Source organism: Grampus griseus (assembly GCF_964374135.1).
Source record: "Grampus griseus genome assembly, chromosome: 12".
Classification (NCBI taxonomy): domain Eukaryota; kingdom Metazoa; phylum Chordata; class Mammalia; order Artiodactyla; family Delphinidae; genus Grampus; species Grampus griseus.
The window spans coordinates 24,804,717-24,820,234 of NC_139006.1; the positions used below are offsets into that span (position 1 = coordinate 24,804,717).

General features: G+C 43.6%; 1 protein-coding gene across 2 annotated transcripts in view; it reads left to right on the top strand.

Moving 5' to 3' along the window:
- Nucleotides 1-15,518, top strand: part of SPECC1L (sperm antigen with calponin homology and coiled-coil domains 1 like) — a 122,420-nt gene that overhangs the window by 21,339 nt on the left and 85,563 nt on the right. For both annotated transcript variants that reach the window (XM_082667862.1, XM_082667863.1), the window contains exon 2: nucleotides 7,700-7,889. In XM_082667862.1, coding sequence (XP_082523988.1) covers nucleotides 7,737-7,889 — 153 coding nt within the window. In that variant the 5' untranslated portion in view covers nucleotides 7,700-7,736. The remainder of the gene's footprint in view (nucleotides 1-7,699; nucleotides 7,890-15,518) is intronic.

Below are 15,518 nucleotides of genomic sequence, written 5' to 3' on the forward strand. Positions count from 1 at the left end.
GCCACAGTGTGTAATTAAATGAAGTAGTGAGTAAAAATAATCTTTAGTCATTCTTTATGAAGGGTTTGTCTGACAGAGTGTCTTTTGAGTTGCTGCTTTTATTTTAATAAGGCATTAGTCATACTTGGGGCATGCAGTGTGTTGTTATAGACTACGATAGCTCACATTTATGCCATCATTACTGTGGGCCACCCTGCTAAGCACTTTAGGTTCGTTATTTCATTTAATCCTCCCAAAATCCTTATAAGGAAGGTAGTATTATTACCAGCCCATTTTACATATGAGGAAACTGAGATTTCAGAGAGGTTAAGTAACTTGCCGAGGGATACAGATTTGAACAGACATGGTGGGTGGGGCAGTCTCCAGATACTGTAAAAAAAGCACAGTGGATTTATAAGTTATCAATTAAATAACAATTCCTTTTTTTTTTTTTTTCTGGCTGCTCCACCCAGCATGTGGGATCTCAGTTCCCTGATGATCAGGGATCAACCTGTGCCCTCTGCAGTGGAAGCCCAGAGTCTTAACCACTGGACCGCCAGGGAAGTCCCCACAATTCCATTTAAATAGTTTTAAATAGCAATACATTTAGTGTAACAGAGGGGACAAATGATTCTACTTGGAGGTGAATAGGAGGTGCATAGAGGAGTTCAAAGGAAGAAGTGGTGACCCATCGGGATTCTTGTGTGTCTACAGGTGGGAGGATTAGGGACCACCCCTGTAGTTAACACCAAGGGCTCCTGTCCCGCACTTTGCCAGGGCTGAAGGTGCTTCTTGGTGAGGGATGGCCTCAGAGCTCCTTCGTGGTTTCCAGGACAATCTGTGTTCTCCTTTGCTCAGGGAGGAGCCTTCTTGTTGCAATATAATGACAGTTAAGATAAATTCTTAAGGTCCTTTTGGCATTATTTCTGAAACTTGATTCGTGTGTTTTTCATGGGTGGATGGTTGGGGAGGGTGGAGTTTCTGAATCACTGAAAGAAATTGCCATCCCTGCTCTTGGATTGTTGCACCATTTTTCTGACCTTTGAGCCCTGGTGAAAAAACTTCTGGAATGAGTGTGTTGGGGTTTTTGTTCTCTTTCTTGGTCTACACATGTTATTTTGTACAATAACTATAAATTAGGTTTTATCAGCTCCTCTTTATAGGAGAGGAAACATTTGCAAACATATGAAGTGATGAAGTGATTTGCCTGCAGTCACAGCTTGTGTGGCAAAGCTGGAGTGTGAACCCAGCTCTCCTGACTTGAAGTTCAGTGCTGTGCTGCTGTTCTGAGGCCCGGGGTCGGGTGGGGGTGTGGTGACACATCGCAGAGCCTGTTCACCGCTCTGTTCTCTACTTGTAACATTACCATCAGCTGCGTGAGGTGTATTAGGATTTTGGAGTCAGGAGGTACCTTTGAGATTCCTTAGAATTCAGCCTTTTATTGTAGGTGAGGATCCTGGTTGGACAAGTGACTTAAGATTGAAGACAGTGCTTTTTAGAGAAGAACTAATGGGTTTCAAATTGAAGTCAAAATTTAAAAATAGGGCTTCCCTGGTGGTGCAGTGGTTGAGAGTCCGCCTGCCGATGCAGGGGACACGGGTTCGTGCCCCGGTCCGGGAAGATCCCACATGCCGCGGAGCGGCTGGGCCCGTGAGCCATGGCTGCTGAGCCTGCGCGTCCGGAGCCTGTGCTCCGCAACGGGGGAGGCCACAACAGTGAGAGAGGCCCGCGTACCGCAAAAAAAAAAAAAAAAAAAAAAAAAAAAAAAATTTAAAAATATCTCAAAGGCTGGACCTTAAGCTGAATTTGACCAAATGATAATTTTAACAGATACAGGTGTAAACTTTTTCAGAATATAAATTGCACAACTATGAAATGGAGAAAAGTGGAGTGTTTACTGTTCAGTTTCTTTAACGTTTCTGTGTGTTTGAAAATTTTCATAATAAAATGTTATCAGAGAAAAGCAGCTTAGCAGCAGTTTGTGTGAAAGAGGCTTTGTAGTGTTAGGTAACCATGAACTCTGGAGGAGCCTCTGGTAGCTCCTGGCCAAACAGGGTTTTTTCTTAGATTAAGTTGAGAAGTTCAGTGTCTAGATGGAGAAAGTAATAGTCGGCTGGATGCTGTGCTTGCAGACCAGGTCCTCCTCCTGTCTGTGCCAATGGCACAGGTGTGCGAAGTCTGGAGTAGGGGCTGGAGACTCTCAGACCGACGTGGGGGAAGGGCAGACTTATCAAAGCGCTGTGCTGGTCCTCAGATCCTGGGAGAGCTGTGGGCTGAGGGTACCTTTGAGTATGGCTCTCAGATTCAGGTCAGAGGAAAGGAGTTGCAGGGAAGGAGATGCCCTTCTGGCCCCTCTCCCTGAGCCCCCATATGGTGTCCTTCAGTCCATCCTCTGCAGCACCAGGTTTCTCTTTAGGAAGGACACATCCAATCAGGGCGGCACTGCCTTCAGTCCTCAGTGCTGTGTGTCAGACCGAAACCCTTCCCCGCTGGTCGTCACTGTGACGTTTCTCTGTTTGAGCAGGCCCAGGTCTTCAGGGGGCCCGTGCTTTCTTAAACCTCTGACCTGTACCTCCCTCCCTGTTCTGCAAGGGCAGAACCAGGGACGATGTCCCCCTGCTCTCCCCATACCCTGTACATGTATGTCCCTCATGTTTGCAGTAGGTTCATCAAGGATGGAGACCTGTTCACTTATGCACCTCATTCTTCCCCTAGACTGTGAGCCCCTGGAAGATAGGTATTTTTGTCTTAATCAGCTTAGGATGTCCATCTATTTATTTATCCTTGTTTCACTAGATTCCCAGAGAATTGGCGTTTGGCTTGTCTTGGCACAAAATAAGTGTTCAGTGACTGTTAAGTAATGACTTGCTTCCTAACTTAGTAGTCAGTATGCTCCATTTTTTGTCAGTGGTGCTCCATGTGGGGTTTCCTATAAGCGGCCTCCAAGATATTTTCCATTTTTAAGAGTCTGTAGTTTGATTTTTAGATAGTATTTTACCTGCCATGTGTGGAAGGTAAGAGATGGCCCTTTGTTTTCCTTATGTGACCTCCTTATACATGTAAAGGAAACTCAAGCTTCCTGTGTGGCTGCGGCTATGTAATTAGCTTTAGGCAGGGCTTCTGGAGCTGTAAATCCTGTACTGGGACATCCTGGTAAGAGGTCCAGCCACCCAGACTGCAGCCTTCACACTGAATGCAAGCTTATTTGTGTAAATGAGAGCAGTTGTGCCTCTGCCCTTGCCTAACAATTATTTTAAATAAAAAAGTAGCAGCCCTCTATAAATGAATATGATTATAGCTAAGGTTTTTACTTTTACAGCTGTAACATAATACATACTGATTTAGACCTGGTAATAAGTTTTCTAAAATCTATCCAAAAGGTCGGTTTTATATTAAATAACATGGTAATTAGCACCTTCAAAATGAAAGATATTGGTCAAGAGTACCAGCACTGACTGATAGGACAAGTAGTAAGTCTAGAAGGGGCAGATTGAGCAGTATAATTTTAGTGTTGTTACATTTTGTTCATCTCTTGTGAAATCTTCATTGAGATAAAAATTGCCGGTTTCTGAGGAAGTGCTTGTGTATGGTTGCATTGGAGGCCATATGGATTGGCGGGCAGGGTGAGGGGTTTGGATTGAGACTACTGTCACTAAAGAATGGTTGACCCAGGGAGAGTTACATCATCAGCGCCCACCTGTGGGGATTCAGGGACCTGTGCTGGGTGTGGCGCAGCTGGGGCATGATGCCTGTCCATGGGAGGGGCTTGCGGCCTTCAGTGTCTTTCCCTATTTGGGGAGCAGTGCATATATTTCGATGTTTTTAGTTTAAGAAATGTTTAATATCTTAAGAAATATTATTTGAGAAATACATGTGACACACTCCTTGGATTATTGTTATTTGAGATTATTCTTAGCATATGTAGAGAGACAGCATCCATCCTGTTTTTGTGAGGAGAGCTACTTTTTCTTCCCCCCCACACCTTGATTTCACTGGACTAGAGGTTGTGGTGGGTGCCTATGTGACACCCTCGTGCGGGCCGGGGAGGCGTAGTGGTAACTTCCATCGCACTCCTTTTCGCAGTCAGACCCTGGAAGTGCTGCATGCTGTGTTGTCCTCTCTCTCCACTCTGCATCTCTCCCAGGCCTGGGGCTCCAGGGAGGGTCTGGGCCAACGATTCCTGCTCCTTAACCTGATGTGGGGGACCAAGGTCTCTGGTGAATTATCACCTGTTTTGGAGGATCCTTGTCCTTAATAGGGGTCATTTTAGAAAATTGTGGAAGCTTTTTTGACTGTCTCAATGGTTGGTGGAGACTGTTGATATTTAATAGGTGGGGGCCCTGGAAGTCTAGACTCAATGAAGTGACAGTTCTGCAGAATGAAAACTTATCCTGAGATCTGCAAAACTTTGGAATATCTTGCTGAATAATTTATGTGGATAGAAAAAAAAACCTGTTTATGACTGAGCCTAGAATCTTATTCCATCTTACACAAAGAAAGCATTTTTTTAACATACTTTTTGGTATATATGGAATTTTCCAGGGTTGTAGTTACTGTAGACATTGAGGGGAAATTGTTTTGTTCTCAGCTATGAAGTACATTAGGGTTCTCCAGAGAGATGGAACCAGTAGGACGGAACCAACCTTATTATAAGGAGTTGGCTCACATGCATATGGGGGCTGAGGAGTCCCAAGATCTGCAGTTGGTAGGCTGGGGCCCCCGGAGAGCCGCTAGCGTAAGTTCCAGTCTGAGAGTTGGAGTCCAAAGCCAGGAAAAGACTGACATCCCAACTCAAGAAGTCAGTCAGGAAGAGTTCCCTCAGACTCCAGCCTTTTTGTTCTATTCAGGTCTTCGATTAGTTGGATGAGGCCTGCCCACATTAGGGAGAACACCTGCTTCACCCAGCGTATGAATTCAATTATTAATCTCCATCAGAAACACCCTCACACCCAGAATACTGTTTGACAAAATGTGTGGGTGCCCTGCAGCTCAGTCAGGTTGGCATAAGATGAGCCGTCACACCAAGCGTGGTTCCCGCTTTTAGAAAATCACATTCTGGAGAGCGTGCATGGAGATGGCATGTATCTGAGTTGCCAGGACCTCGTGCCCAAGTCAACACTGTAACTGTCAGATTCACAGTGATTCAGCTTAGAGCTGTTCATTTCTGACTGTTTTATTCCTATTATAGTCTGGCTTGAACAGTTACGTGTCAAAATTTGTATTTATTTTATTTTATTATTTTTTATAAATTTATTTATTTATTTATGGCTGCATTGGGTCTTCGTTGCTGCGTGCGGGCTTTCTCTAGTTGTGGCGAGTGGGGGCTACTCTTACTTGCGTTGCATGGGCTCCTCATTGCAGTGGCTTCTCTTGTTGCGGAGCATGGGCTCTAGGCGTGTGGGCTTTGGTAGTTGTGGCACGAGGGCTCAGTAGTTGTGGCTCGCAGGCTCTAGAGCGTAGGCTCAGCAGTTGTGGTGCATGGGCTTAGTTGCTCCGCGGCCTGTGGGATCTTCCTGGACCAGGGCTTGAGTGTCCTCTGCATTGGCAGACGGATTCTTAACCACTGAGCCACCAGGGAAGCCCAGCAGGCGGATTCTTAACCACTGTGCCACCAGGCAAGTCCTAGTAACTCTGTGTTTAACCACTTGAGGAACTGCCAGACTATCTTCCAAAGTGGCTGCACCATTTTGCATTTGTGCCAGCAGTGCTTGACTCTTCCAATTATTCCACGTCCTCTCTAACATTTGTTACCATCTATCTTTTTGATTATAGCCACCCTGGTGGGAGGGAAGTGGTAGTTCATTAGGTTTTAACTCTGGGACAGAGACAGCAGCAGGAAAGGGACAGTCTCTTACGTTGTCCAGTATGGTGTCTACCATGTAACTTTAAATTTAAAAAGATTAAAATTTAAATTTTAGTTCCTCAGTCACACTAGCCACATTTCAAGTGCTCAGCAGCCCCAAGTAGCTAGTGGCTACTTCGGATAGCACAGATAGATACCAAACATTTTCATAGTTGCAGTAAGTTCTGTTGGATTGTGCTGGTCTAGAAAAAGTTAATTTGACAGCAGCTGGAGGAGTAGGCAGAGAATGGGAGAGGGTCTGAGTAGTGTAGGAAGGAGTGCAGGCGTGGAATTTGGAGCAGAGAAGAAAGAAACTTTGGGGAGCCATTTACAAGATATGAGACTTAGAAAAAAGATAAATACAAAGGGAAAGTGAGACGTTGAAGGAAAGGTTCTTAGGAACTTGATTTTTCTACAAAATCAACTTAGTGATGGGTCCAATCTAATTCCTTAATTTTACAGGTAGAAAAGCACAAAGTTGCCAGTTGGCAGGGATTAGCATAACTGTGGTGCACGTGTTGTGGGAAGCTGCTCGTGTCTGTCTTGGTCATTTTCAGTGTCCTCTGGGAACCTATAAGGAGCAGCTTGGTGGAGCTAAACTAGAGGGAGTGCCAACTCTGGGCTGAGTGCTCCAATGGGACAGGGAAGTAGAAAGCAGAAGTCTTCAGGGCAAGCAGACGGGTGATTTTATTGTCACCAATTACAGCATTTTCTGGAAAGAAGAACCAGGAAGTTGGGAGAAGGCTGGAGAGGAGACTGAGGACTCGCTGTGTTTTGCTTGGTGTCAAAAACAGTGTTCTTTTTGCTCTGAGGCCTTATCACGGTGAGGGTGGAGCGGAGCCCCCTTTGCCCTGTCTCACTGTTCTGCCACCAAACCAGTTGGTACAGTTTGTGTTACGTCAGGCAAGATAAATCTGGAGCGTTCGAATACAGTCTAGGTGAAGTGTTCATTGAAGCTATTGGAACGAGCCTTTTCTTTTCCAAAAGGCTATTCTGTAAGTTTCTCTTTATTTTTATTAGTGTGTAGAAATCTTCCTAAAATAGACCAACTTCTTTTTTGTGCTCAGTGTAGTTTCTCAGCGTCATCGTACATAAACTTCCTTACGTTCACAGTAGGCTTTCATTTTTGTTAGTCGTATTATTTACTTTACCCAGACCAGGCCAATGTGTCTTTCCAAACATGATACTACGGTAGAGACTGCTTTTCTAGCTCAGCTGATAGAGGTATGTTGAAGGGTTTTTCTGGCCGTAGTTCTGTGTGTGGCCAGTGTTATTCCAGGTCCTCTAAGCTTGAAATTGAGTCTGTTCCACTTAGGCGAAAGGTTTGCCGTCATGGTTTTAAGGTTGTAAAAGAGTGCCCTTACTTTCTGAACCAAATATTGAGGCTTATATTCTTATAAGGCATTTTGATGCTTCCTCTTGATAAAAGAGATATACTGGGAAATATATTTAGATCCTGAATGTTGGAGTTTCTGGGCTGTTTTGCTGGTTTATGTGGAAATACCACAACAAATATTTGAAGTTAGGACTGTGCTGGATAATTTGGAAAGTGTGATCATCTTAGAGACCTGCAAAGTGGCTCATTCTCAAGTGCCAGGATGATTATTGCTTCACTAAATGTACTGTGTGTTATTGTTTTTACTGAGAGAACTAGAATGTAGAAAATAATTTCAAGTTAGTGTTCAAGAAGGAAGCCTTGAAAACAGGGTGCATTCTGATTAATAAGTCTAAGAATTTTTCATCCTTTATTTTCTGTAGCGACATCTAGCTTTCAAACATTTTTATTTAGTTCATGGTAAGATCCTTCAAAAACAAATTTTTAGAGAGCTTTCTTACAGTTTTGTTCTCAGTATAATTTATCTCCATTTATCTCCACAGATTTGCTTGTAAATGCATTACGAAGAGGCAGCCCAGAATGAAGAAAACAAGCAGGAGTGTTGGCTCAGTGCCTAAGGTGTCTGGGATAAGCAAAGCGCAAACAGCAGACAAAACGAAACCCGAAAACAGCTCTTCAGCATCTGCAGGAGGCAAACTCATAAAACCTGGAACAGCAGCTTCGTTGTCAAAGGTATTTACGTGGTTGTGTTTAAATATGTGATGAATTGTAGGAGGAGTGAGTCTTCATATGATGTTTGATTTATCACATAAACGTTATTTAGGATTCACCCTCTTCAAAGAGAGTTCACGTTGTGGTGGACTTAATTGGTGTTTGGTCGGTCTTTACGAATGAAACCAAGTAGCAGGCTTACTTGTGAGCAAATCGCTGTGCCGGTGTGGGAGAGCCTGCCTTCAAGGAGCTTGTGGAGGAAAGGATGGAGGCAAGTCACTGGCACGAACAACTAAAATACAAGTGAAAAAGTCAGATGCCCTGGGAGAGCAGGAGAGTAGCGTAAACAGTTTCAAGTAGGAAAATATTGTTTCTGCCCGAGAAGCCTTAATGAAAAGAGCATGTGCATGAGGTCTTAAAGGATGGCCAGTATGACATTCCTGAAACCCCTGAACAGGAGTTTTTATTCCCACCCATCCCCCTACACTGTTACCATAAACTGTTACTTGTTTTTTGACAACTGATCCAGTGTTAATCCCAGGCAAAATTGGGTGATATTAATTTAGTCAGAGCATAACTAGTTTTCTTGTTACACTCCTTTCTTTAGAGGCTAGTTTAGTTTTTGTTAGTAAAGGGTAGTGGTACGTTAGATCCCAGGCTTCGGGAGCAGACAGGCCCAGGCTGGGCATTGCATCCTAGGGCTGCAGTCAGGATGGAAGTGAGGGTGTAGGAAAGAGGATGGTGCAGGGCCTGGCTCACAGCAAGGACTTTGTAAGGGACTGGCAGTAGAGTTTTTCCTGGTTAGCTCTGGAAACTTCCTGCAGCTCAGGATTGATTGACAGTAGCAGGCTTCCCATGGGTGTTCTCAGTGTCTGTGTTGAGATGACTCTGGGCCATTTTTCTGCTGGTCAAGTCTTAGATTCACTGGACAGAAATGCACATGGTCTTCTTCCGGTCTTTCTCAGTCCAGAATTCACTTATTTGTTCTTTGCTTGCTTGTTTTGAGGTTTGGTGTTTTGGGGTAGAAACTTTGACTCTATGGAGAAGACCTGGAGAGAGTTTTTGCTCGTCTGATAGGGGGGAACCAAGAAGTACCTGAAACGCGATCTGTTCAGAAGCCTTTTGTCCAGGAAAGGCTTTACAGATGTGACAATTATTTTAAGAAGCACCTCACAGGAACAGCTGATGAGGGACTTCCTTATATGTGTTGAAAGATCTAGCAGGAAATGCTGGTTTTTCTATTCCAGGGTTGTCGAAACTGAATGCAGACTTACTCTGTGGGCTTGGAGATGCCACCAGATTTTCTCCTTGCTACATCCCTGATGAGCAGCTGGGTGTCATCCTGCGGCCTGGAGGGTGATACCAGGAGTAGACCTTTACCCTACTTCCGTTAGTCTGAATCAGCACGCTGAGCAATTTCCTTGGTGGCAGTGCTGCCTCTCTCTCGTGTAAGAAAGCTGGTATTTTCTGCCCCAGCTGTTCACTCAGTTGCTCACCTGTTTTCAGAGTGGAGTGCCTGTGTGCCTGGGCGACCCGTGACTTATGGGGCTGGAGGAGCAGGCTGAAGCGTTGGCACGGGGTGTGCACTACTGCCTGCCTTGTTGCCTCCTCCTCGCTGGCAGGCAGTGTCTCTGAGGTTCACTCCGGAGCGTGTCCTGAGCAGCATGTCTGGTCTTCCAAAGCATGTATCCTGAGTCGATGGCAGCCTAGTCTTGAGCAGTGAGTACTTCTTCATTGTAAGGCAAAACCGTATCCCTGCTTTGTGCCAGCTGTCCATGGCTTTGGCTTTGGTGAGTTGGCTGATTTAAGTATTTCTCTGTGTGTGTGTGTGTGTGTGTGTGTGTGTGTGGAGTGGGGAGGGTCATAGAAGAGGTGAAACTATTTGGGAACACTTTACCTCAACTGGAGCAAGTGCTTTACTTAAAAAAGGAGGGGGAAAAAGTCATTGAATAGAAATTAGAGTAAGAGGGAAAGAAGAAAATAGTGAAAATGATAGAAAAATTGGAAAAAGCGAAAGGACCTAGGGAACCCACAAACTTGTGTTATTTTATTTTTATAAGTTTCCATATTTCACTGTGCTTCTCCAGCATATGGTCACTTCCCACAACTTGAATTCTGTAACTGATGGAGCCTTGATGATTGCCAGAAGAATGAAGCATTTGGCTTTTAATCATTGAGACACCGTGTCCACACATCCACTCTTGTGGACACCCACACTGTGTCTGTCACCGCACAGGATTCACATAACACCAACACTTTTCTTACACTCGGCAGGGTGCAGGGATATGTGTTTCTTTTCTTGGCTGCAACCAAGGATTGAACCCAGCCCTGGCATTGAAAGCACCGAGTCCTAACCACTGGACCTCCAGGGAATCCCCAAGGATATGTGTTTCTTTACCTCTCATTTCAAATGTTGTTTGTAGCTAGATCTAGTGAGATGTAGGGGAGGACCTTTTTGAGTCTGAATGGAGCTTCTGTAAACATGAAAAGAAGCACTATGGCTGTTCACAGCATGTTTGGAGGAAATTGGTCCCATTTCTGTGAGTAGCTGTAACATCTGGCTTGGGCCTTTGTGTGGGTCATTCTTCTTTGTCACAGCCAGCAGAGAGGGTTATTTCCAGGTAGAGGTGGTCTCCTACATGCCTGCACTTTTTGGCTGTCCACACTTAATCCTTTAGAAGTAGTACACTTTTTCATTGTCCTGGGGATACTTTTTTCTAAAACTTGATAGATGAGAGTTAATAAGTTAGGGTTTATCTAAATAATTGATGATTCTCAATGATGATTTGTGATCATACCTTTTCAGTGTAAAAGTTAGTTCACAGGGGCTTCCCTGGTGGCGCAGTGGTTGAGAGTCCACCTGCTGATGCAGGGGACGTGGGTTCGTGCCCCGGTCCAGGAAGATCCCACATGCCGTGGAGCGGCTAGGCCCGTGAGCCATGGCCGCTGAGCCTGTGCGTCCGGAGCCTGTGCGCCGCAACAGGAGACGCCACAAAAGTGAGAGGCCCACATACCGCAAAAAAAAAAAAAAAAGTTAGTTCACAGTTTGACTGAGTAATCCATCTCTGAAACCTGGAAGGTAGAAATTTTAAACTAATCTTAAAATATGAGGTGGAGATGCAGACTGTGAAACTTGGACCTTACCTGGAGAAGCATGTATTCTTTGGTTGTATTATTTCGTTATTTGTATCTGTATGTTTTTACCAAATGATTGTGTTTTGTACCTGTTATTAAAAAGTAGGCGAAAAATCTATTCCTTCATCAATTTCATTTTTTTTGACTGTTGCTGATGGGGGATGTTTACATGTGGGAATACACATGTATTTATAGAACTGTGTAACAAAAATTAAAACAGAAAAAATATCAGAGCCTGCCAAGTACCTTCATGTAAAAGGCAAGTTGGAAAGTGCAGAGTTGTTTCTTGTTTTGTTTTTACTTTTCTGATAAAGTAGAACATACACCCAGAGAAGTTCACAAAGCATCTGTGTTGGGCTTAGTGAGGGGTGAATGTACCCTGGGCCATCAGCCAGGTCAGGAAGCAGAGCCTGCCTGCACCTCAGTGGCCTCCCCCCCGACCCCTCTGTGCCTCCTTCATCACTGCCCTTTCCTTCCTCTCCGGAAGTAACTACCACCCTAACTTCTAGCCCCCAAGATTCATTTTGCCTGTTTTGGATCTTTATATAGATGTAATTGAACATGAAGTTCTTTTCATGTGTGTCTGGTTTCCTTAACTCTGTTTAGGTCATGATATTCATCTCTGTTGTTGCCTATAGCAGCAGCTCCTCCCTTTTTTTTTTTTTCTTAATTGAAGTATAATTGATTTACAATATTGTGTTAGTTTCAGGTGTACAACAAAGTGATTCAGCTATATTATATATATTTTTAGATTATTTTCCATTATAGGTCTTAAAAAATATTGATTATAGTTCCCTGCGCTGTAGTAAACCCTTGTTGCTTATCTTATTTTATGTATAGTAGTGTGTATCTGTTAATCCTGTACTCCTAATTTATCCACCCCCCGCCACCTTCCCCTTTGGTAACCATAAGTTTGTTTTCTATGTCTGTGAGTCTGTCTGTTTTGTATATACATTCATGTGTAAGCAGCTCCTCCTTGCTGATTACTAACCGTGGAATGTCCACAAGCCATACACCTCTTCTGCCCTTGATGGACATCTATCTGGAGTTTCCTTTGGGGCTATTAGTCATAGTACTGTTATGAACATCCTACACACGTCTTTTATACGCAGGTGCACCCATTTCTGTTGACTCCATAACCAGGAGTGAAATTGCTGGGTTGTAAGGTGCATGGCATTCACCTTTCATAGGTAGATGGCCAGTCATTTCCCAAAGGGGTTAACTCTGGGATGCCCCACATCCTCACCTGCACTTACATTACTCTTTTCATTGTAACCATTCATAGAGGTGTTATAAAGTGGGTTTAATTTGCATTTGCGTTGTTAGCAATGAGATTAAGCACCTTTTCATGTCTTATTTTTAAGTGTTTAGTGGACATTTAGATATTCTCTTATGTGAAGTGCCTGTTCAAATCACTTGCCCATATTTTTACTGTGGTGTCTGTTTTTCCTCAACTTTTGTGTGTGTGTGTGGTAAAACACACATAACATTTATCATCTTAACCATTGTTAAGTGTACCGTTTTGTGGCATTAAGTACCTTCACATTGCTGAGTAACTGTCACCACCGTCCATCTTCAAAACTTTTTCATTTTCCTAGTCTCCATTGAACACTTAACTCCCCATCTCCTCCTCCCAGTTCCTGGCAACCACCATTCCACTCTCTGTCTCTGTGAGTCTGACTACTCTGAGTACTTCATATGAGTAGAATTACACAGTATTTGTCTTTTTGTGACTGGCCTATTTACCGTAGCAAAATGTCTTCAGAGTCATCTATGTTGTAGCATATTGCAGAATTTCCTTCCTTTTTAAGGCTGAATAATACTCCACTGTATGTATAGATCACACTTTGTTTATCCATGCTTCCATCAGCGATACTTGGGTTGCTTCTACCTTTTGGCTATTGTGAATAATAGCTGTGAACATGGGTGTACAAATATCTCTTAGAGACCCTGCTTTCAATTCTTTTGGGTATATACCCAGAAGTGGAATTGTGGGGTTGTATGGTAGTTTGATGTTTAATTTTTGAAGAACGACCATACTGTTTTCCACAGTAGCTGCACCATTTTATATTCCCACCAAGAGTGCACAAGGGTTCCCCTTCTGCTAATCCTTGCAAGCACTTGTTTTTTCTGTGAGTTTCTTTGTACTGATTTATCATTCTTTACCTATTCTAGATGTGAACGCTTTGTCATTTATATATGTTGTACATATATTCTCCTACTCTGTACCTTCTCTTTCTACTTCTTTTTGTTTTAATTAATTAATTAATTATTTGGCTGCGTTGGGTCTTTGTTGCTGTGCACAGGCTTTCTCTAGTTGCGGTGAGCGGGAGCTACTCTTCGTTGTGGTGCGCGGGCTTCCCATTGCGGTGGCTTCTCTTGTTGTAGAGCTCGGGCTGTAGGCGCGTGGGCTTCAGTAGTTGTGGCACACGGGCTCAGTAGTTGTGGCTCACAGACTCTTAGAGCACAGGCTCAGTAGTTGTGGAACATGGGCTTAGTTGCTCCATGGCATGTGGGATTGTCCTGGACCAGGGCTCAAACCTGTGTCCCCTGCATTGGCAGGCGGATTCTTAACCACTGAGCCACCAGGGAAGCCCCCAGAAGTACATAATTTTTTTCTTGATCTGTTTAAGTGTAAATTGTAGAGCTAATCCTCCTTTATTGCTGAATATTTCAGTGTGTATTTCCTTAAAAAACAAGACCATTCTCTTATAACCATAGTACAATGATAACATCTGGAAATGAACATTGATAAAATGCTAGTATCTGATCTGTAGACTTTAGTTAAATTTCACCAATTGTGCTAATGTCCACTTTAGCAAAAAAGGAAGAAAAATTTTTTTCTGGTCCAGGATTCAGTCCGGGGTTGTGAATTGCATATAGCTGTTCTTCATTCTCCTTAAATTTGGAATAGTTCCTCAGTCTTTGTCTTTTAGGACCTTGACATTTACTAAAGCGTGCAGTTCCGTTTGTTTGGCTGACTGTCCTCCACATTTGGGTTTGTCAGTGTTTCCATAGGCTGGGGCTGCAGGGTCCCGCAGGAGTCCCACAGAAGCTGGGCGTCCTAGGTGCAGCATTTCCAGAGGCACGTGGTGTGTGGTGTCAGTGTTCCTGGTGATGATAACTTGGTGAAGGTGGTGTCTGCTAGGTTCCTCCACTATCAGGTTACTATGTTGCCTTTTGTAAAAATAAGTATCTTGTCGAAAATACTTTGACACTGTAAATATTCTTCTCTCATCAAACTTTCACGTTAGTTTTAGCAATTTTTAGTAATTCTTTCCAGAATCAATTATTACTATGATTATTACTATGATTTTTGCCAAGTGGTAATTTTATAATTCCATCATTCTTTCTACATTTATTAGTCAGCATTCTACTATAAGGAAGAGTTTTTACTTTTCTCCCATTTGTGTATTCATTTATATTAGTGTGGATTCATGGATTCTTCTTAAGTGGGCTGTAAACTGTTAGCATCATTTATTTTGATGCTCAGATTGTCCCCAGTTTGGCCGGTGGGAGTCCCTTCAAGCAGGGTCTTGTGTCCTTCTGACATGTTCCTCGTATTCTCTGAGCAATTTCTTTTCTTTTAATTTATTTTTGGCCGTGTTGGGTCTTCGTTGCTGCATGCAAGCTTTCTCTACTTGCAGCGAGCAGGGGCTTCTCCATTGCGGTGCGCGGGCTTCTCACTGTGGTGGCTTCTCTTGTTGCAGAGCATGGGCTCCAGGCATGCGGGCTCAGTAGTTGCAGCAAGCAGGCTCTAGAGCGCAGGCTCAGTAGCTGTGGCGCCTGGGCTTAGTTCTGCGGCATGTGGGATCTTCCCGGGCCAGGGCTCAAACCCGTGTCCCCTGCATTAGCAGGCGGATTCTTAACCACTGCGCCACCTGGGAAGCCTCTCTCTGAGCAATTTCTTAATTTCTGGCACAGTAAATTTCCTGCTTTTCCAGCCCCAGCCCTAGAATCAGCCTTGTCTTCAAGGAGGCCTTGATCTTTTCAGTGAGGGGTAGAATTTAAACCATCTGGAAGCTAGGTGTGCACATATTGTTTATAAGCCCTTTCATCATACAGAGGTAGGAGCGCGCACACGTGTGTACGTGCATATCAGTACCAATTTCTGTATCTACTTCTCTCCATACACATTAAAACCTCAGAGTTCACACTGATACTTCCAGTTCCAGTTACTACACAAGGTTGCTTGTAGCCTTTGCACTTTCCATAATTGTAATCCCTTCCTCTGACAGTGGCATTGGTTATCTATAATAGATTTATTTTCTCAATGCTAGAATATACAGAAAATACAGATTTACTCACTGTTACCACTGCAAAAAACAATTCTACCAGCTGGAATTCAGAATTTATACTTCTTTGTATTTAGCTTGAGGGTTTGAGGGTTTATGGTCAAAATAGTGTGTTCAAAAGATACTTGATTGCCCCCATTCCAACCCCATGTGGTTGTATGATTCATTTGAAATGGAGTTGTGTCCACTTGTTCCCATTGTGTTCCACTTTAGGGTCCCC